The 21,797-nt window shown below is 36.1% G+C and overlaps 2 protein-coding genes across 2 annotated transcripts; both read right to left on the bottom strand.

Annotated features, from left to right (window-relative positions):
* Positions 1 to 8,497: 8,497 nt before the first annotated feature.
* On the bottom strand, positions 8,498 to 11,904 carry LOC131427091 (uncharacterized). Its single transcript, XM_058590013.1, has 7 exons — positions 11,767 to 11,904; positions 10,820 to 10,930; positions 10,112 to 10,159; positions 9,938 to 10,054; positions 9,266 to 9,304; positions 8,828 to 9,208; positions 8,498 to 8,666 (listed from the first exon to the last, which is right to left on the bottom strand). The coding sequence occupies exons 1-7, from the start codon at positions 11,897 to 11,899 to the stop codon at positions 8,518 to 8,520; spliced, it is 978 nt and encodes a 325-aa protein (XP_058445996.1). The 5' UTR covers positions 11,900 to 11,904; the 3' UTR covers positions 8,498 to 8,517.
* A 7,159-nt stretch (positions 11,905 to 19,063) lies between these two features.
* Positions 19,064 to 21,364, bottom strand: LOC131427090 (very long-chain specific acyl-CoA dehydrogenase, mitochondrial-like). The gene is made up of 5 exons (XM_058590011.1): positions 21,226 to 21,364; positions 20,966 to 21,164; positions 19,640 to 20,908; positions 19,357 to 19,569; positions 19,064 to 19,276 (listed from the first exon to the last, which is right to left on the bottom strand). Exons 1-5 carry the CDS (start codon positions 21,291 to 21,293, stop codon positions 19,136 to 19,138), a joined length of 1,890 nt encoding a protein of 629 aa, XP_058445994.1. The 5' UTR covers positions 21,294 to 21,364; the 3' UTR covers positions 19,064 to 19,135.
* Between the last annotated feature and the right edge of the window lie 433 nt (positions 21,365 to 21,797).

Here is a 21,797-nt window from a genome sequence, read left to right as displayed (position 1 = left end):
TTTTTCTGGCTACCTAGAGTTTCATTGATTCAAGGCTTCATTTTTTTAAGGCTACCTGAATCACTATCAGTCTTTTGAAAGACTAACAAATAGTCAGCCTTTCTCAAGGCTATACAAAGAGTGATATTTTAATATAATCAGTCTTTTTTAAGACTAAGAAATTAATCAGCCTTTTAAGGCTTGCTATTCAAAGAACTATTCTTCGAACTAATCAGTCTTTATCAAGACTTTTTCAAACTAGGATTCTAATCGAAGACTAATTTAGCCCAGTTAATTTAATTTCAAATTTTATTCATTTCAAAAATGCCTGCGTCCAACCAGAAAGACAACAAGCCTAAGGCTAAAAATAATTAAATACGGAATAAATCACAATCAAACAATATTTTTCTAATAACATTTACAATCTTATAGAATCTGAATGTAAAAATAAAAGACAACGGACGGATTTCCCTCCCGTTGATCCTATGCCGTCTAACGAGATTCTTCCTGAATCCGATTGTAGCGACATAGGAGAAAATTCTTCGAAAATTCCCAAAATGGACGCTTGTCGTTCTGGGAAGAAACAACCATCACTGGTGGCAGGTGATGATTTCCGACTTCAAAGCATTCCGTACTGAGCTTTCTACTTTTCTCCCGGAAGCAAAAGTCTCATTTCAAATCGGACGAAGAGGAGAATGTCGAGTCTTGGTTGATGGATTGGAAGATTATGAACGTCTTATCCGATATTTGTACGAGAAACTTCATAGAATTTATTCATATGATATAATACCAAACAGACCCTTCAAGGCTGTCTTGAAAGGCTTATCAAATGGTCAAAGTACTAATGAAATTGAAAATGAACTAAAAGAATTGCTTGGTTTTGCCCCTTCCCAAGTAATACTTATGAAAAAAGGCGGGTGAGTAATGTCAGAGACATAACTGGATGGCGTGAATACGAAAACAACTGACATGTTCCTTAACACTTCCGAATATCAATTAGTTGATCAATTGTATGAATTATGCAAGCATTCCCCTTTTTCACATTTTTTGCAAAAACAAAGAAGGTTTCACTTTTTTTTATTCAATAATATAAGTTTTAAGGCACACTGCTTAAGCTCTAAGGTGCCATAGGCTTTTTCTAATTTCATTAATGGCTAACTTAAAACTAGGATAGTATAATTAGATAATGTTGTATTGGGGTCGCAGTGGTCGACTTTTGCAGATCCAGCCTTCAGCTGGCGATCGGCACCGGCCGGTGGATGGAATATAAGGTTTCACTTGATCTCGATTACTGTGAATTTCACACAGCGAAAAGTGCACAAATCTAACCAAACTGTTCTAGATTTGCACTAAACTGAGGATATTTACCTTCGATTTGCGAAAAAGAAATCCTAATAGTTCTTTAGAAATCTTTTAGAGCCATTAGAACGGCTGATTTTGTGTGATGCTCCCCACCGTTGTCCTCTTTCCGTTGTTTTTTCACCAATGCAAACGACTGGCAGCTGTGATGTAATCGCTCTTGTCGGAAGCGAAACTAGTTTTGCAAACGAAACACAATAAATCTTCTCGCAGGTGCGATAGAACCCAAACTGATCCAATTTTTGTTAAGAGATTTATTTTAAAGTGTTTTCGTTTGTAGCTCTATCACTAATGGGCGGTCCTAGCGGCTATAAAAATAGCAGCATATAGAATTTCAATTTCGATTACTTCATTTCGGATTTGCATTTCATCGAAAGAAACTATCAGGAAAGCTGTACGGGATTCATTCCTGCCTTTTAGAAGGACCAAATTGTGGACCTCACTACGATATTAAACCCTGTTCGAAACATTTTCCTCGAACGATTTGTTGTACAGCAGCAGATATTTTGTTCTCTTCCTCAGAACGCGTTCTGATTGGCTGGTGTTGACATGGGTCGAATGGGACAGGTTTTTTAATAGTGTACTATTAAAATACTTCAATGCTGTTGCTATACGCGTTTAAGTTGAAAAATTTCGATTCTTTGGTAGTTAGATTATATAAATCCTTTCACTGAACTATGAGCTTTAAAAATACGAGAAAGGCAAACGCGTCTTATGAATTATCCTCTTTGATACTCGTTTATACCAAACATTTCAGGAAAGTGTAATTTTGAATTATTTGAGATTATGTCACAAAACTGAAAATTTGATCATAAAATTGTGATCATATTTCCGATGGCATGTAGCAAAAATTATGTTGATTCGTTAGATACAACAAGAGATATTCGCGATCAAAAACTTATCACTCTCTCAGAGGGTAAATTTTGAAAAGGCGCCCCATAGTAATGTAAGTCGTATTCACGACAAAAAAAGCGAATGGTACTTCTAAACCACGCTCTGGAATTTCCCATGAACTTTACCTAATTCACTTCAATCGAAGAGATGTAAACAATTTGAAAACTTTAGAAAAAGTACGTTTCATTTCCCACATTAAAATTCATTGGGAACATAATAAACGGCATAATCGTATTGCAAACTTAACGCAATGTCGTCGTTGCCAAGGCCTCGGCCATGGAACCAAAAATTGTCATATGCATATACGGTGTTTGAATTGTGGTAAATCGCATTCGAAATACGTTTGTCCAATGAATGACATCACTGATAAATTTTCATATTCAAATTTGCGATGGAAATCATAAATCCAATTTTTTGAAACGTCCTGTCAGGGAAACAATTTTAAACGCTCGTCCGCTTAGACAACAAGTTAAATCAACGACCTTAAATTTACAGAACATACCTGAAAATCAAAAAAAAATTCTTCGAATTTAAAACAAAAACCGGCACAACTTCCAATTCGTCTTCTAACGAAAACAATTTATTGACAGGTAGATCGACCTCGTCATCATCTTCGTGTAATGGCAGTTACGCTTTAGTAACAGGAAAACTATTACTTAATTCTTCTAATGTAAATAATCAGAACACAGGAACGCCTTCCAATTCATCTTCTAACGAAAACAATTTATTAATAGGTAGATCGGCCAAATCATCTTCTTCTAATGGCAGTTACACTAATCTACCTACCAATATTCCTTCAATGCCATTCGCTTCTTTAAACGAAGTCGATTTAGGCGATATAACTGAAAATATAATGATCATCGTACAAGATCAACTTTTTCAAATGATTGTGTCTACTTCTTATCCTCCAACGCAATACAAAATCGAACCAAAATGTTTTGTGACGATATTTACTTGATTCTGGCCTGAAGCCACTTCATTTCGGGTGAAAATTATCAACACAATCAAAAAAAATCTAGATGACTACAAGTTTTTTTTACATCGGGCCCGACAATGAGCTTTATAAACATTCCGTGCAAAAAATAAACTAGAAGGAATAAATATTACATCTATGTAACCACAAACCAATTATCGGATTCACAAACATCGCTGAAAAAAGTTAAATATATTATCAACGTAATCCCATAGTTTATTGCGAAGATTCATTTTCAAACATTTTGAACCAACTAGTAAAAAAAAACATTCACATAGCACATACCGATAGTAAATAGTTCAAGCAGTTTAATATAGGTGAAACTATTGCCCCACGAAACTGGATTTTTAGAAAAATTTACATAGATAGCAGCAAGAAAGTGGTTGTTTTAAGTAATTGTGGAACTTTTGGTTGATTGGCCTCAGAGTTACCACAGACTAACAGACATGACAATATGAGTAAATTCTTATAAAAATCATTTTTCGTGATGCACTAGTTCCACCTATATTATACTGCGCGAACTATTTACTATCGTTACACCCCTTGTGTTACGAAAAAGTTTTTTTACTAGTTGGTTTCCCCTCGTTTGTCAACACCGATCAGCTGCTTGCAGGGTTGCCTGATTTTATCGAAATATTTGATAATGAATCGTCACAATAAATTATTGGATTACGTTGATAATATATTTAACTTTTTTAGCGATGTTGGAAGGTAAACATTTATTTTTCTCAACGTTGTTCATCTAGACTATTTTTGATTGTGTTGGTAATTTTCACCCGAAATTAAGTGACGGCAGACCAGAAGCAAGTAAATATTGTAACAAAACGGGTTCGATTTTGTATTGCGTTGTAGAATGAGAAGTAGGCACAATTCTGTATATAGTTTTGGCAATATGTGATTAATCTGTATCCTGCATGAAATTCGCATGGAGGTATACAAATCAATACATTACAGGTAATTCTGTATGAATGGCAACTCGGTTGGTAAATGAAAAAAAATAAACACAGTCTAGATGACAAACACAATGTATTTGATAGGGTAACGTGGCGCCATCATAACATATGCGAGTACTGTCCCAACTAAAGGAATATTCGAAATGACCGTTTATATGGTTAAAAAATCTAATTTGAGTGTCCTGTCTGTTAGTCTGTGTTAGTTACTATAAATTAAAACGCTTGTAACTGGATGATTTGTAAATGGATTTGCACTATTTAGCAACCAATAGGTTTGAAAACATTGAACTCAATCGAGTATAGTAAAAGTATGTATAATTTATAATAAATACTTTTAATAAATTGAAGTTACTGATATTAGAGCGTGACAATCAAAGCAAATCAATTGACTTGATGAGTGGAAGTCAAAAATTATAGTTTGACGATTTTTTAAAATTCAACATAAGTTGGTAACTAATCATTATTACAAACATCGAAAATTGATCTTTCAGATTATTGTTAAATCCCTAGAAGGTGGTATATTTGGCTCCTTTCTTTGTTCTAGTTCCAAATGTCTACATATGGGCATTTTGGAATGGGTTCGATCAATAGACTTCAAAAATTGGTATTTTTTGACGAAAAATGTTATGCATATCCAAGTTCCAATTTCCTGTGCTAGCAGGCTACTGGGCAATAAATCACAAGGGTAATACCTTAAATAAAATAAACCTAGATTCCCCAGTGTAATAGTATTGTAGTTGAGAAACCCGTGACACCAAAAGCGCCGTCTGGTGTAGAATGGGTGCGTAAATGCTCCTAAAATGCATGCATAAAGTTGCCTGCGCATTTAGCACAACCACAGTAGCTAATGGAAAAAAGTGCACCCGTTTCTCACTAGAGGTGCTGTTAGTGTCACCGTACAGTGAGAAATCTATGTTTACTTAATTTATGGTAATACTATATATAAGCAAAGACATCATATTAACAAAATACCCAGCTCTCACATTTCGCGAACTAATCATTGGCACCATCCGTTTTTGCGAGCATGGCACCCTCATGCGAGTCCACATCGAATCTTAGGGCGTTTTCAGTAGTGTTCTAGTTCTAGATGCATAATTTATGTCAGTTACAAAATTTAAATCTGAATTGTATGATAAGAAAAACTGACAGCCCCAGCAGTGTTTTACTCGTGTTTCAAATATACAAAAAATAGAGTGGCATCGTAGACCAGTTTTAAATTTGACAGAAGAACTAGTCAAATAAATAAAACTAGAACGGCTTGCTGGGGATACGTTTGTTCCAGTTTCTGCTCTATTATAGATCTTCCATATAGAACTTCTAGCTGCTGAATTTGCTCTTATGCATACTGAGAGAAACGTTAAATTCGTGCGGGCAAAAATAGCAGCACCACAGACTAACAGACAGGACACTCAAATTTGATTCTTCAATCATTTTAACGGTCTTTTCGAATATTCCTTTAGTTGGGACAGTACTCGCATATGGCATGATGGCGCCACGTTACCCTATCAAAAACATCATGTCTGTCATCTAGACTGTCTTTATTTTTTTCATTTACCAACAGAGTTGCCATTCATACAGAATTACCTGTAATGTATTGATTTGTATACGTCCATGCGAATTTCATGCAGGATACAGATTTAATACATATTGCCAAAGATAAACTGAAGATTACAATGTTCCATACGTTTCATTGAAAAATGTTGGGTCAGTAATCGTGAACCAGTTGGTTCAGTAATAATGTAATTTTATTGACCCTCCGTTAACAAGCGTCGACTAGTTCCGACAAAATGCCATGGAAACAATACAAGTTAGAAAGGAAGCACACATATGTTTACATTCAGCATATAATGATTTCTTGCCACAACTGATGCTTCATGGGATGAGGCTATAACAAACTAAATAAATTCTAGACAATGGTTCTAAGTAGTTTTCACTTTCTTATTCTAAGAATCACTGATATAAAGCGAAATTTCTCAATATCGTTCATACTGTAACTTGATATTTTTCCAAACATAAACAATCATTGTCATAGTTACGACGCATCTAGTGATCAGACACTTGTTGTTTTGCTTCAAAATACTCAAATTGACAGTGAACCGAGCTCATCGAGGGGTCCTATTCAAATGATACCTAAGAAATCGCAGACTACTCTATCTTGAGTTTATCTTTGATATTGCCTAAACTATATACATAATTGCGCCTACTTCTCATCCTCCAACTCAATAAAAAATCGAACCCGTTTTGTTACAATATTTACTTGCTTCTGGTCTGCCGCCACTTAATTTCGGGTGAAAACTACCAACACAATAAAAAATAGTCTAGATGAACAAATTTGAGTCGAATAAATGGTTACCCTCCAACATCAAGAAAAAGTTAAATATATTATCAACGTAATCCAATAAATCATTGTGACGATTCATTTTCAAATATTTTGATGAAATCAGGCATCCCTGCAAGCAGCTGATCGGTGTTGACAAACGAGGGGAAACCAACTAGTAAAAAAACTTTTACATAACACAAGGGGTGTACAGATAGTAAATAGTTCGCGCAGTACAATATAGGTGGAACTAGTGCATCACGAAAAATAATTTTTATTAGAATTTACTCATACTGTCATGTCTGTTAGTCTGTGGCAGCACTGCGCACTCATACCCACATTATCGAAATGACGGAACCAGCGATGTCAGATCTACGGAAATCTCCGTAGACCTACGGATTCGAACATTGGATTCTACGGAATTTGGATTTTGTCGTGAATACGACTTACTTTACTATGGGGTGCCTTTTCAAAATTAGCCATATGGACGAATGGGCAGAACTTAATCGTGAATATCTCGACTTGTAATAAAGGCAACAACATAATTCTTTCACCATTTCATCAAAAATATGATCAGGAATTTAGGATAATATTTAGAACAGTGTGAGATAACCACAAACAACTAAAATATTAAGTTTTCTCAAACTTTGAAAACAACGCGGAAAACTTTTTACTTTTGCTTGGCTTTTTCGCGCAAGGACTACGATTTTGAGGTAGTCAGGCACATATCTTCAACTGACTGCGTATAAAAGGGGAACCGTGGTCGAAATTCGATAATTTCTTCTTGTGCGTTGGATGCAAGCAGACGTCGTGGGACCAGCAGCTTCGGAGAGTGTACCTTCTGCGTGGTCAAAAACCTCAAACGCTCAGGTCGTAGTTCTCATTTGCCTTCCGGTCATCAAGGCGAGAAGACGCATTAAACCAGTTTCGCATCATTTGGCACTGCGAGCGGATGTGTCGGTTTGTACGCAAAGCTAGTTTCAATTCAAGCAAGAACGATTGCATCAGCTGCTGATGGTTTGCATTGAAGAGAACGAAAACAAACGAAAAGTGGACAGCATTATATAAAATCAGCCGTTCTAATGGCTCTAAATGTTATCTAAAGAACTATTAAGATTAATTCTTTGCAAATCGAAGGTAGAAATCATCAGTTTTAGTGAAAATCCAAAGTAATTTGATTTGGTTCGTGCACTGTTCGTTGTGCAAAAATCGTTCTAGAAAAATGTTCCGAACTGTGCTAAATATAGTAGAGAATTCCAAAATTAGGGCCTTCTAAAAGACAGAAATGAATCCTGTACAGCATCTTGATAGTTTCTTTCAATGAAATATGCAAATCCGAAATGAGATAATCGACGTCAAAAATCGAAAATTTTAGTAATGAAAAGAGGGAAAGCTTCGCGATTCACACAATCGATCAATTCGAATTCGAAAGTGTAAAGAAATCGTGTCAGTTTTATTCGTATTCACGACATCCAGTTATGTCTCTGGCATTACACACCCGTACTTTTTTCTACGGAAATCTACGGAAATTTAAATTTATCAACGGAGAACTACGGAAACTAGATTTTTTCTGGCGAGCAAAAAAAAACCTTCCGAGAAAAATGCCAATCTACGGAAATGACACTACTGCTATCTGGCATCGCTGGACGGAACCCACCCCTCTTAGAAAAAAACGTTCAACGATGGTCCTTCATTGGTCCAATACGTTGGATCATTGGTCCAATGAAAGTCCAATCAATCGTTCAACGGGAGTCCAACACGGGACCTTTGTTTGACGATTTTGAAACAGACCGTTGAACCGATAGCTGCTCGATTCGTTCAACAAACCCGGCAGACAGAGGTCCATTGTTGAACTATTTTTTCTTCGAGGCATTGGACCGCCATTGGACCAGCGTTTGAGGGAGAATTTCGAATAGCTGGTATAAAACAAAAAAAATCGATTGAAATTTTTATACTATTATTATTGTTGTGTAGGAGATCTATCGCCCCGCATTTCTCTTATATTAAACAAGTATTGGGGATTAGAACATTTGTTAATCGGGTTAGTGAACTGGTTCCGAGTTTGAAGTAATATCCTTCGCATAACGTCGTCGCTTGCGTGCCTTTTGCGTTTCGTTCAAATTTTTTAGAGCTCTGATGAACGTTGTGTTCACTTCTTTTCTTTCTACGGAGAATTTATTCTGAGCCACATCTAGAAACAGATAGAAAATACATTTAATTCAATCACAAGTATTTCTAATTTTATATGAGGATACTATGATTCCAGACAATAAAAATGAACTTTGGATTCGCCGACTTAGAGTTTGATATGGGTCTCCTAGTATTTTTTTAGTATTTAAAAATCAAACGTACCAAGTAATATTTGAACAAGATTCATCTCCGATGCTCGCTTCGGTTGTATCAAACTACGAGCATTGTGAGCAGTATTTCCACTCCAAGTGGTGTAGCTCGTATGCTCAAATAGTTGCTCCGAGAAATGTCTGCAATAATTGTATAGAGTTTCGGAGTTCTCTCCTTCAAATCGTTGACGCAAAACTGCCTTTCCTTCAGCTGTTTCCGAGTAATTTTCCAAATTCGCCAACTCTTCATCATTGAGAACTGGCATCTTGATACCCGCAGTTGAAATTGAAACATTGCCGAGGTGGGTTATCACACTTTTCATATCTCTCATGAGTGTATACAGGCATCGCTTGTTTGTTGCATGGTATAAATTCGAGGCATGTAGCATTTTTTCTGTAACAATTTTTGTTTAAATATTGATTCGAAAAAATGCCTTCCAAACAAACTCACCTATCTTGACGAGGCGCTCAATAGTACTGGATGATAAATCTGAAAATGTATAATATCTGTTAGAATGGTATTTTATGGACTATGTATTGCGATCATAATTTCTGATCATTTTTTATGGTGGAGAATTTAGGGCCAATCCGAAAAAGATATAACGAGAAATCAAACGATTTGGATACCAAACTTTATATTAAGATCAAAACATATCAGCAAGGAATTTGATAGACGAATGACCATTCAGATCTGTTAGTATGTATGCATTTATGTTTCAGTGATTGTTTGGTAAGCACATCTTTAAATTAGATGTAGAAAGAGCTGAACCGATTTTCACAAACGAAAGGATTGATGATCTCATAGTCTGCTTTCGGTTTCTGGTTCTAAAATAGCACAGTGATTTTCAATTTCTACGACGTAATTTTATAAAAGGTGGTTTCAAATGAAGTCCCAGGTTGACGGTTCAATGCAAGGTTAATATGACCGTAGAACTAGTCATACAATGACTGTACGCTAAGAATCGTCTGTGAAGTCTGTTGAAACAGAAAAGCCAACCGAATTCAAAATTTGACTGAAAATTAATTCAATTTGTAGGTCATTACATCAATACAACAGGTTTTTGAGTGAAGAAATAGTTGCATAACTATGTGAGAAAATTAGAACAAAAACTAGATATAGTACCTTCATTGTCCGCTGTATTTGAAATATCCTGAATAGACGAATCTAGTTCTTGTAGTTGGGCGTCCTGATTGTTATATGAAGAAGCATTACATTTGGTATCTTCGCTTTTGTCATGGGCTAAAAAAGTATTTGGTTAAATCACATTTTCATCATAATTTAATAAATGGTATTTACTTTCAACGCGCACTGCTTGTCCGGGAAATACAGTTGATGGTTGTGATCCTGAGAAAAATATAATTCATATATAAAACATGTATCGAACATTTAATTCAATATTTCTGTATAGAATTATCATTGCGACCTATTAGAGACAATGAGAGATTCTCTTTGTTAAGTTTCTCTTTCATTTATCGTGAAATATTCCTGTATTTTTAGCTGATTTCTTCAATGCATATAGTTTCAATGCAATGCAAAGATGATAGTTTCAGTTATTATTATCGACAAATAATTGTGGAGAAGTTTTGCTAAGAGTACCGTAATAATCGAGAAGGAACCTCTCATTGTCACTTAGGTCTTAATGAAAATTCTATACAGATTTATATATTTCACTCGTTTTATAATAAACTAAATCCTAATAAATATATGAAAATCCGGATTTAATTTTTTTTTCGATAAAAAAATTTTCAGTTCATCAACTTTAAAAAAAGTTTTTGAATGAAGTAGAGATGATTGCGAGAGCCTCCAGAAATTTTTGAATCTCTAACGAAGATTACGATTTAACAGATTGTAAGCAGTCATTTCTCAAATAGCATTGAATTATTTACAGAGATTTCACAGGGAAAGTCTTTGATTACGTAGCTCAAATTTCTGAGAATTCTTAGCAAAGCAGTTTATATAAAAGTTTTTGAAATTTTCAAATGAACAGGAATGTTGATGACTTACCCGTAAATGACAATACTGTTTCTCTGTTGAATGTTTCTTCGATTCCCGGTACTGATGTGCTGATTTTTTTAACTATAATTCCAGGTGGAAGAACAACCGGTATAGATGATTCTATCAAAAAAAAACCATTCATCATAAGTGAAATATTGATCATCTCTGCATGATGCATACATGTAGATTTTTTAGTTAATTTGTCTTTTTAAAATTTACCAAGTGGAAGCGTGATAAGTTTTTGGTCGAAAATATCTCGAGTTGCACAAAATTTAACAACGTCATTCTTTCTCGGCAACATGATCAGCAATTTGTCATTTTTTCAGCATTATGAGTCAGGATCGGCGGTGCATAAGACACCGATCTTACAAGCCAGTTATATGTTCGAGCCCAGACCTGGAAGGTTTCTTAGTGTCAGTAGAATCGTAGTACCAGCCATGTGTACGGTATGAATTGGTGCTATGAAGTCAAGACTATGCTATGGTCAAGATTGCCATAATTCACTAGAATATGAGTTATCTTAAACTTGGAATAAACGAGAATTAACAGGTCCTTCCTAAATCGATCGTGGCTTATTGGTCGAATTGCTTTGTGTTAGACCCCAAAGAACTATTTGTGATACTTTCTTTCATTGAAATACTGAAATCAGCATTAATATAATTCGTAACGTGCGAGGTTGGGTATTTGATGCTCTCGTATGATTTTAAATATGACCAATTTATGTTGAAATATTTCAAGTGTGGGAAAGTTGTACATTATGTGCAACGTTGCGTCTGGGAGCGAATCAAAAGCTTGTACAATTCACACAAGTCACGTGTCAAAGAAGTGTGTAAGATGTTCAAAACCTGATCACTGTTTATATTGTTCAATTTTACATATTAAAAAAAATCTTGCTGAACATTCGGTATCTATGACATTACGATCATTCATCTATTGAGCTGAGAGCAAATACATACCACGATTATCCGACAATCTCTCAATTGCCTTGAAATCAATTTTACATTGTGCAGATCCAGATTGTTTATTGTGCACCATTGGCAATTGCGACAGTGTTGATGTTGCTTTTTGTTTTTTGAATTTCGGTGCCATGGTTTCTGTAGAGGGCACACTGTTGAGAAACTCGTATTGAAACATCTGGAATATATTTAAAAACAAACCGCTACTTAATTCACTACTACTCGAGATGAAAGCCATAAAAAGAAGCATTCTACTCACAATACAATGGAGAAATGGTTTATTGCATACAACATATCTACAAATTTATATTAATAATGTAACAAATGAAATTAAACTGTGCTTATTCTAACATGTGGTCATTGTGGACATTCTTATCTAACTACGAGTCAGTGTGCAATATTATAGATAATACAACAATTTCGTCTAATTGGATACACAAAACTTTGGCTACATCATCGGCGTTTATCGTGGTAATTTCTTCTTCTATACATATTTCACGACAGCAGTACAATTCTATAATACGGGAATCCATTGGTTCATGAAATAACGCTATTAGATTTTTCACTCGATTACAACTCAAATTATAGTTTTCCACAGTCTTTTTAATTTTATTTATTCTATACACGTTATTGGCAATATGCACAAAGTTATCGTTTGGATCTTCGGATAAAATTATATCATTTTTGTTTGTCACAAAAGCATAGGAATCACCTCGTTGACGACAAACGTATTTTTTATAACTTGTATCATACTTCAAATGCTCGCCCAACCGGTTTTTGAATTGCTGTAATGGTTTGGGAGCTTTCTTAATATAATGTAGCATCATTTGCAAATAATTTTCAAAAGGAAATGCGGAGAACGAATCTAATTTTCCGTGCAATAGACAATCGTCCGCTAAGTGAGTTAGGACGTGGAAATTGTAAGTGAAATAATTTTCTCCATACAACATTTTAAACTGATGACCAAAGGATTGTAACAAATTTTTTGCTATAGCGTTGTCTCTTCGATGCCAAACTGGATGACATAGAATGCGAACTGCACAGTGCAGCAGCAAGAAATGCTTATAAAAGCAATCGGGTACCGCTTTATAAAAAATTGCTGGTCCTAAATATAATAAAAACAATCTAAGTTCTGTTGCTTTATACCATTTCAAATCCTTCAATGGTCTTGGTGTGCGGACAAAGTCACTGCTTATTTGCTTTTTAATTCTGGCTATTCTGTAGTTCACTTCCTGCTTTTGAATTTCTGACAGTGAATATGGTTTATTAGTTGATTCAGTCCAAAATTTCAGTGTCGTTCTAAAAACACCGAGAAGCACATTGTGCATGTAATCTATAGGGACCTTAGACACACATCCTAGGTTAATTGTTGCAATTGGGGGTAATTTCATAGTATCTAGGTGGTGACCATCGTTCAGGTTCAAAAAAGATTCATCGGTTCTAGACACCCAATCGATATTTGGAAAAACTGTTCTATGCTCAATGCTATATCCACGGGTAGTGCATTTAGGACACCCAAACAATCCATTAGCAGCCTGCATTATAAGTGATAATTAGATATAAGAATCTCATGAAAATTATGTAAAAATTATACAAAAAATATTGAATTGAAATAGTACAACTGGATCAAATATCGCACTACTAAACTTTGCCATGATAATATTATCACAGCCAATAAGTTAGAGAACACAAGCTGTTTTAACAATAATGTCAATTCTCAATTACAGGCGAAAGTCAATTGAGAATATAGGCGAAGGCGCAAGTAGTCTGCAACACAGATCTATGATCATAAATACTTTTAAGTTGACAAACTATTCGAATTTATGCTTAGTTAATATACCTTACGCGGTTTGGTTCAATGCATAGGGTTGTGGTCTCACAAGGCAGTTGTCGTATGTTCAAGCCCCGACTTAGAAGGATTCTTAGTGTCAATAGGATCGTAATACTAGCCATGCAATGATTTTGTACACTAAAAATCGACTGCGAAGTCTGTCAAATTCCACGGAAGAAATGTAACACTGGGATTAAAAAAAATACCTAACGACGATTATTCCAATCGAACATTATGTAAAGTAGCCATCTGTTCAACTATTATTTTTCATGCGATACTTATACCGTTGTATGGTATCATGCTAAACAATACCTTTCGCATATGTAATTACTATACCTTGATATTCATAACAAAAGCTTTTGCTTGAGCATCCATAATAAAAGCAGAGACTGTAACGGATTTCTTTTCTCCAGAATATTCGAAACCATTTCGCAACATCAGATCGAGCTCGTGTATGAATTCCTGCATGTATTCGTGCACGTCTTGCGGTTTACTTGTACCGTGATAAACTGTAACTGGTAAAACATTTTTATATTCCACGATTTTCACTAAAATCGGCCAGAAAACACTTGCAGAGCTAGAAGTTAACGGAATGCCATCAATACCAAATTGCAATGCATAGCATTGAATTTGGTTTGATCCGCCGTTTTGATGCAAAATATGTAGCAACATATTTTTTAGTCCAAAATAGCAATAATTTCCAGTACCCATTCGTCTTATTTGTACATCCGGTAATTTGGCACTTGATTTGAGAGTTTTTATACTTTTTGGTAAATTTGGAAAGTGGTGTTCTTTGAACCATAATAAAAGATCATTTGTGGCAATTTCTGAAATGTTGTAGTGCACATGCCAACTTAAAAGTTTTTGGCCCACATCCACACTTCTCGCAATATCTTCGTTGACCAAATTTTCACTATCAGAATCGAAAAAGTATTCTCCTACACCACAATCTGTTTCTTCAACAATTAATGGGTCGATCATATTAAAATTTGCATCCGTGGAATTCATAAGCTCATTCTCACACGCATTCACCGTTGGAATGGTGGCTGTAGTATTTGGGAGCGCATCTACTTTTGTGGAACAACTAGCTTCATCATATTCCATAACCGGATTTACTGTACAAATACTCTGGAAGGCCCTGGATATGCCAGCTGCTCTATAGCTTCTCTCTACATCTTTGCGATCGTTGCGATATTGTGATGCTCTGGATGACATGTGTATAAAATAGACACATAATATAAAAAAGATTATGTGTTTACTTGAATAATAATGAAAACCGACTTTCTAAATGAGTTATATATATATATATATATATATATATATATATATATATATATATATATATATATATATATATATATATATATATATATATATATATATATATATATATATATATATATATATATATATATATATATATATATATATATATAACTGAAACACGAATAATAAATTACAACAGTAAATTACCCGTGTGGCTCAATTCACAACTCAAGCTCCTGAAAATAGAAAACAGAAAGCACATATACGAGAGAGAACGTTTGAAACACATTCAAACGAGATAAAACTAAGGCTAACCTCCAAAATTTCTTGAACCTTTGCAATCAACTTAAAGTTGCGGAATACCACCTATATTCTTAAAAAAAATTCAATAGAACTTTCATAAGAACTATTCCATTTATCACTAAAAATGTACTTTCCATGAAATGTGTACATCTTCTTTTCTGTTACCAATATTCAAATCAGGTTCGAAATCTGATATCCAAAACTACCATGGATTGGCCATCATTTCAAGAATTCCTATTTTTTTTCAAGACATTGCAAACAAAAAACTTTTCCAACCACTGAAAAATGTAATAACAGCATGGATTATTTAAGGTCGCCCAACCACAACAAATCTAGAATATATCACTTTAACTCTGAATGCCATGGACTCGGGCACCCACGTAGAAACATACACTGACTTTAGCAAAGCTTTCGACTATATCAACCTACCATTACTATTCTACAAAACGCCGATTTATGACAAAAAAACACAATCACTTCAATGACTCAAATCATATTCGAACAATCTAGCACAAGTTGTTAGCTTTCATAACATTCTCTCTAAATCCGTTGATGTAACATCTGGTGTACTACAGGGCTTTTATCAAGGACTTCTACTTTTCATACTGCATGTAAACGACCTTCCTTCATACTCAAATATCTCAAAGTAATTATATATGCAGATATCAAACTTTTCATGGAAATTGGAATCACCAACAACGCAGTAATATTCTAGAACGAAATCAATCTAGCAAAAGTCATTTCAAACTCAATGTAAAAAATGTAACTCAATAATATTCAATAGGTAAAATAAAAATATCTTCAGACATAGATGTAGGAATTGAACTTGTAGAAAAATATAACACAGAACGAGAACTCTTGTGAAACATCACAGCACCATAATCAATGAAGCATAAAGGATGCTTTATTAATCGCTTCCGTCATAACTTCCATGACCCATATAAAATTAAATTATTATATAGTACATATGTCTAACCTATTTTGGAACACCGCTGCTTGGTATGGAATCCATATATTTTCACGAAGAACGAATTTATTTGTTCCAGAAACAATTTCTTTTATATACACTTCGTAAATTACCTGGACAGCATTTTCTCTACATGCTGGCTTATCAATGTTTAAACACTTAAAGAACATCTTGCAATGCTATATTCCATTAACGACATTAATACGTAGCGTATGTAATCATTTAGAATTATTTGTTTTGCATTTGCTTGACTAAAAACAAAATAGAAATATTAATTTCTCAAGAATTACTACCCATTCGTGTGAGTATCCGCGAGTTTCTCAACTGTTCATGTAAATAAAATACATACCTGTACAAATGATACACTATTTTTAACATTTACGATTCTCGTTTTAGCAGAACAACAATTATTATGCTATATTTGTAAAATATCAACACAAGCTGACGCAACAAACAAACTGCACGAATCAGCGATGCCAGATTGTTGTAATGCCATTTCCGTAGGACATTTTTTCCGGAAACCTAACCGGGGTAAAGCACGAAACGTGCAATAGGAGATTTTAATTTTTGCTCAGCAGACATATTTTCCGTAGGAAATGCGAAATTCCGTTGAAATTGCCAAGTCCCGTACATTTCCAGAGGAAAGGGAGATTTCCGTTGATTTTTTTCCAATCCGTAGATTTACGAAGATTTCTGTAGATCTGACATCGCTGGTACGAATCTGAGTTTTGAGCTCGATTCATTTTCACTACCGTTTCAACCGTTTGCAGTTCACGCAGCTTTAGTTCAACAGACGTCAATCGTACAACAAGATATTACCGATTTCGCACTGGGACATTATCGAAATGACGGAATGCGCAATGAATTCTTACTCGACTGCATGATTTTTCAGTGCTCGATCGGTTCAGTACTAGAATTTTCGCCTGAATTGGCTGCTCGAACAACCCGATTGACATTGACATTATAAATGTCATTGAATATTCGCTCATTTTATGAATGTGTTAGTGTAAAATTTAGGCGACTTAATCCATTTCACTACACTCCAGCTAGAGGAATGGATGATGCTGACTAAGGTAGGCCGTTTTATTAATTTCCAGCGAATTTCAATAGTACCTATATGTTGGAATTCTAACAAGAACTGGTTATTCACTAGTTCTGTATATCCGAAAAACATGAAGATTTAAATATTCAGTTATGTAATGTTTTCATTTAAAATTAAACTGAAAATCAGCACGAAAACGTGCAAAATCGGGAAAGAAGAAGAAGAAGAAGACAGATTGACAATTCAGTCCGCATCTTCTCACTCAATTGAAGAATCCAACCAACTCTTATGTGATCGTGGCGCCGCTCAAGTGGCGAGCTTTGAACCAAGCAATGGTGATAATTTTCAGATCTGTTTGTTTGAAGATTCGAAAAAATGACGGGTTTTCATTTTTTTTCTTATGAATCGAATACTAACATACAAAAACTTGTGAAAATTTGGTAAAAAATCGATCAATAATGATTCAGTAACTTCCCGCGGAATGTTTGATTGATATTTATGGAGAAATCGTAAGATGAAATATCAAATTCGAAGAAATGAGGTTGTGTACTGTTTTCATATCTGGGAATTTCTTTGTTTTTATGGTATGTATCTGTATGTGAGCTGAGAATTTAAAATTTCATCAGAAATTGTTAAGTGTATAGGACAATTTTAAATCATATGTTTGATGACAACACGTGAATAATCATTTGTTTACCCATATTTGAAAGGTTTTGCCATCTGCATTCGTTCAAACTCAAGTAAATTGAAAAATTCGTCCAAAATTTTCCTAAATGCATTCGATATTTCAAAAGAATCACCATAACGCTATCTCATGGTGATCGCTCTGATTGGAGTCTTCAATTCCGACAAATTTCCGAATCAACCAAATGTAGACGAAATTCATTCGTTGTTGCACTGGAGTTGGAATTGATTCGGAATTCATTCTGATTTCCACATGGAATTCCGAATGTAAGTTTCTCGCCGATTTGGAATTGATTCACAATCCATTCGGATCTGATAATGTGGGTACAATTGGCATGATACGTTCGATGGCGTTGCTGAACTGAAGATTGATTTCGCTCAAAGCTAATAGGGTCTGATATAAGCCATGGTGTATCCACGTCGATATTTCAATAAAGTTTCTGACATTATCAATCATTAGTTTCAAATGTAAAGTCAGATTATTAGAATGGGCGTATGAACGTTTTTGTATCGTTCATTCAGGCCAATCAGAGTTGCTTTAGTATCGCGCTGTAAGGCTTGTTTGCGACAACGCGAACTGATGAACGTCTATTCGTTGTATAAAAGCAATTTTTTGTGATAATACAAGCTTTTAGATCGAAGATGGCGTTGAAAGAAGAGCAAGTGCGAAAAGCAATTGTGTGCGGTAGCAATGAAAGTCTGGACCTGTCAGTAAAAAAAAAATGCAAACAAAAACTTGGTTTACCAGAATGTTCTTAAATTTATCGATACACGTTTGAAAACAGTCAGGAAGGCTGAGAGCGGAACAAAAATGGATTTCGAAAACCATCAGAAGAATGTGAAGGTAAAGCAAATATTGCTAAATAGAGCAGATCTTCTGTACTATGGCTAGAAAAATAAAAATGTCTCCAACTTTCGTGCATACTTCTAAGCACCGACAAAGTATCAAGTCGCTCAAGGTGACAACAGTATCGAACTATAATGATTAACAAAATGTGACTTTCTTAATTTAAATTTATTGATGAGCGAATCAGAAAATTACATTTTTAGTGTTATCGTGATCGGTCGTGTCTTGTAAACAACTCTGTAATTTTTGTTTCCATAAACCGATTTAATGATTTGCACAGCTGATTCGAAAATTGGTTTTCTTAGCAAAAAAATACACATCGATGAATCAACCAACAGTTCGAAAAGTCCAGTTTAATTCTCTTTGTAAATATATCACACCACAAACAAATCTGTCCACTTATTCCGCCTGATTCCATTCATTCATATTCTAATCTATTTCTAAAGGATTAGTGTGTGCCGGACCCTGGTGAGTGCTGATATTTCTAGCTATCAGTGACATCCTCCTGTAGTTATCTTGAATCTTTTTCGAGTGTATGCGCTCCACGTTTTGCTGTACTCGATTGTTGGCCTGTAAAATAATGATGAAAGCCCTGTTGTAATTTTACGCTCTTCACCGACGCAATTTTCCACAGCTGATCGTTTGCTCACCTCAATACACCAAGCCTGTGTCATCAGGATCTCGTGCTCCGCGGATGGTAGTTCCTTATGGATGGTTCGAGTCGCTCGAGAAAGTACACAGGCCATCGTGTAGATGTCGATTGCGCAGTCGGCAATGCGAGCCAGGATGAACTGCCGCTCCACAATGCCTTTCCCGTGTTTAACCAACACCGATTCTACGGTGTGATTGAAAATATCGATGCTCTGTAACGAATACAAATCAAAGTTCATATGCCCATCATATATTAATATCCCTCGTACTTTAAATACCTACCTGACTACACAGTTTCGCAGATTCCTTCAGTGGTTCAGCAACAAACACTCCTAGGTCAGTCTTGCTGGCGCCAATGGTCCGAGTAACTCGTTTGGTGCCCTCCTGCCAAATCGCTCCCAAATTCTCCAGTGGGTTTTTGAGTGCCTTCTGGAGTTGGTTCAACTGTTTTCCGGCACTTTGGATGCCGGTCAATGCAATGAACATCCTGAGTACGTCGTTGGCACCTTCGAATATTCGAAATACCCGCATATCTCGCATGAACTGTTCCAACCCTGGAGCTTGCATATAACCGTTTCCACCCAGCAACTGTATAGCCTCATCGCAAACGAACCAACCGGCTTCGGTTCCGAACACCTTGGTAATGGCAGCTTCCAGGTGATAATCCTGTGATCCTAGGTCCATATTCCCCGCCAGCATGTAGGTAAGAGTCTGTGCCACATAGTGATGCATTGCCATTTTGGCTAGTTTTTCCTGGACGTTTTCGAACTCGTGGAGTTTCCGCTTGAACTGCACACGGGTCGTAACATGCTCCGCGGCCTTTTCAATACAGGCACGCATAGTTCCCGTCAACATCGCGCACAAACCATACCTGCCGGCGTTCAAAATATTCACCGCTACCTTGAATCCGTTACCCACCTCTCCAAGTACATTCGCTACTGGAACCTTGACATCATCGAAGTACACATCCGTTGTGATGGAACACTTCAGGCCCATTTTCTTCTCCGGTGGTCCGGTGGACACTCCATGATATCCCCGCTCCACAATAAACGCCGTCATTTTATCCTTTCTTTCACCTGTTTTCGGATCCGTCACCTCAGTTTGGGCAAACGTCGTGAATATGCCTGCGATTCCTCCACCGGAACACCACAGTTTGGATCCATTCAGAATGTAATATTTTCCACATGGGCTTAGAACTGCTTTGGTTTTAACCGACGCTGCGTCCGAACCGACCGACGGTTCCGTAAGGGCGAATGCTCCTACAACACCTCCTGTAGCAAGTTGTGGAAGATATTTTTCCTTCTGTTGATCAGTTCCATACAGAAGAATTCCCTTAGTACCAATCGACTGATGGGCACCTATTGCTATAGTTAGTGCCAAATCGCTTCCTCCACTAATGTCAGCCAGGCGGGAAGCAGTAACATTCGGAATTCCTAGTCCACCATATTCTGCCGGAATCGGATTTCCCATGATACCGAGATCCCAAATGGCGTCCATGGTTTGTTTATCCAAGTTGGATGTTTCATCATTTCGAATGCGGTCGTTGACTTCCTGTAAGAAGTATAACATAATCATTACCAAGAATCACTTAATATTCTCCCAGCGTACATCGAAAAATCGACTAACTGGCCCAATAATGGCCCGCGCATATTCTTTTTGATCCGTATTCAGCACATCTGGGTATGGGAAAAGCTGTCCAGTCTGTAGCTGACCGCTGAATAAGTTGATCATGAATGATTGGTTCTGTTTGGGTTGAGGCGATTTCTCAGTTGGAACAGGAGTAGCTTTCGTTGCGGTGGAGAGACATCTAGCGGAAATATGAAACATTTTGAGATTGCTTTGATAAGGGCTTATATTGGTGAACTTACCTCATCGGAACGTAGCGCATCAATCGCTGTCCATCTCGAGTTGTGATTTTAGACACCGATAATAGCATTGCTCTTGAAATTTTTCCGAAAGCTGTGGACCAAATGACCAACTAACTTAGAATATACGTGCGCTTCAAGTTGAGACGTTCCACTGAATAGGACAAGGTTACGATAAAAACCCAAAACGCTGTGCGATTTATCGACTTCTGGTATCTTTTTAAGTAGATAAACTTCGTAGGATCCATTTCAAGCTACGACAACCGCAAAAATGTTAATCAACTCAGGCTGCTCAGCGACTGCACCGATAAGGGGTTCGGATAAAAGTCGATAATTCCGTGTCGTTGAACGCTCGCTGCCTGGCGTTATCGACGAAAGTACGGAATAGGAAATATTACAATAGATTGATGAAGAATGACGCCGTCTTTTTGATGACTTGCCCGGTTAGCGACCTTTGAAACCGTAAAGAAGTGGCATTTCCAGATCAGATAACGACTGGACTTCGATAAAAAGCGCCGCAACAAAAGATATTATAAGTCAGATATTTTCGATATCACTGAAGACGCGCGGGACCG

This window comes from Malaya genurostris, chromosome 2 (assembly GCF_030247185.1).
Source record: "Malaya genurostris strain Urasoe2022 chromosome 2, Malgen_1.1, whole genome shotgun sequence".
Taxonomy (NCBI): domain Eukaryota; kingdom Metazoa; phylum Arthropoda; class Insecta; order Diptera; family Culicidae; genus Malaya; species Malaya genurostris.
Note: the sequence above shows the minus strand (reverse complement) of the source record. Positions and strands in the feature narration are given on the sequence as shown.

What these genes read in the sequence shown, in the direction of transcription:
- LOC131427090 (XM_058590011.1), bottom strand. Translation starts at nt 21,293, where the DNA reads ATGCTATTATCGGTGTCTAAAATCACAACTCGAGATGGACAGCGATTG. An exon ending in ATGCGCTACGTTCCGATGAG is followed by an intron (nt 21,165 to 21,225) that starts GTAAGTTCACCA and finishes TATTTCCGCTAG; the next exon opens with ATGTCTCTCCACCGCAACGA. An exon ending in CTGCGAAACTGTGTAGTCAG is followed by an intron (nt 19,570 to 19,639) that starts GTAGGTATTTAA and finishes TATTCGTTACAG; the next exon opens with AGCATCGATATTTTCAATCA.
- LOC131427091 (XM_058590013.1), bottom strand. Translation starts at nt 11,899, where the DNA reads ATGGCACCGAAATTCAAAAAACAAAAAGCAACATCAACACTGTCGCAA. An exon ending in ACAAGCAGTGCGCGTTGAAA is followed by an intron (nt 10,055 to 10,111) that starts GTAAATACCATT and finishes ATACTTTTTTAG; the next exon opens with CCCATGACAAAAGCGAAGAT. An exon ending in TGAGCGCCTCGTCAAGATAG is followed by an intron (nt 9,209 to 9,265) that starts GTGAGTTTGTTT and finishes AAATTGTTACAG; the next exon opens with AAAAAATGCTACATGCCTCG.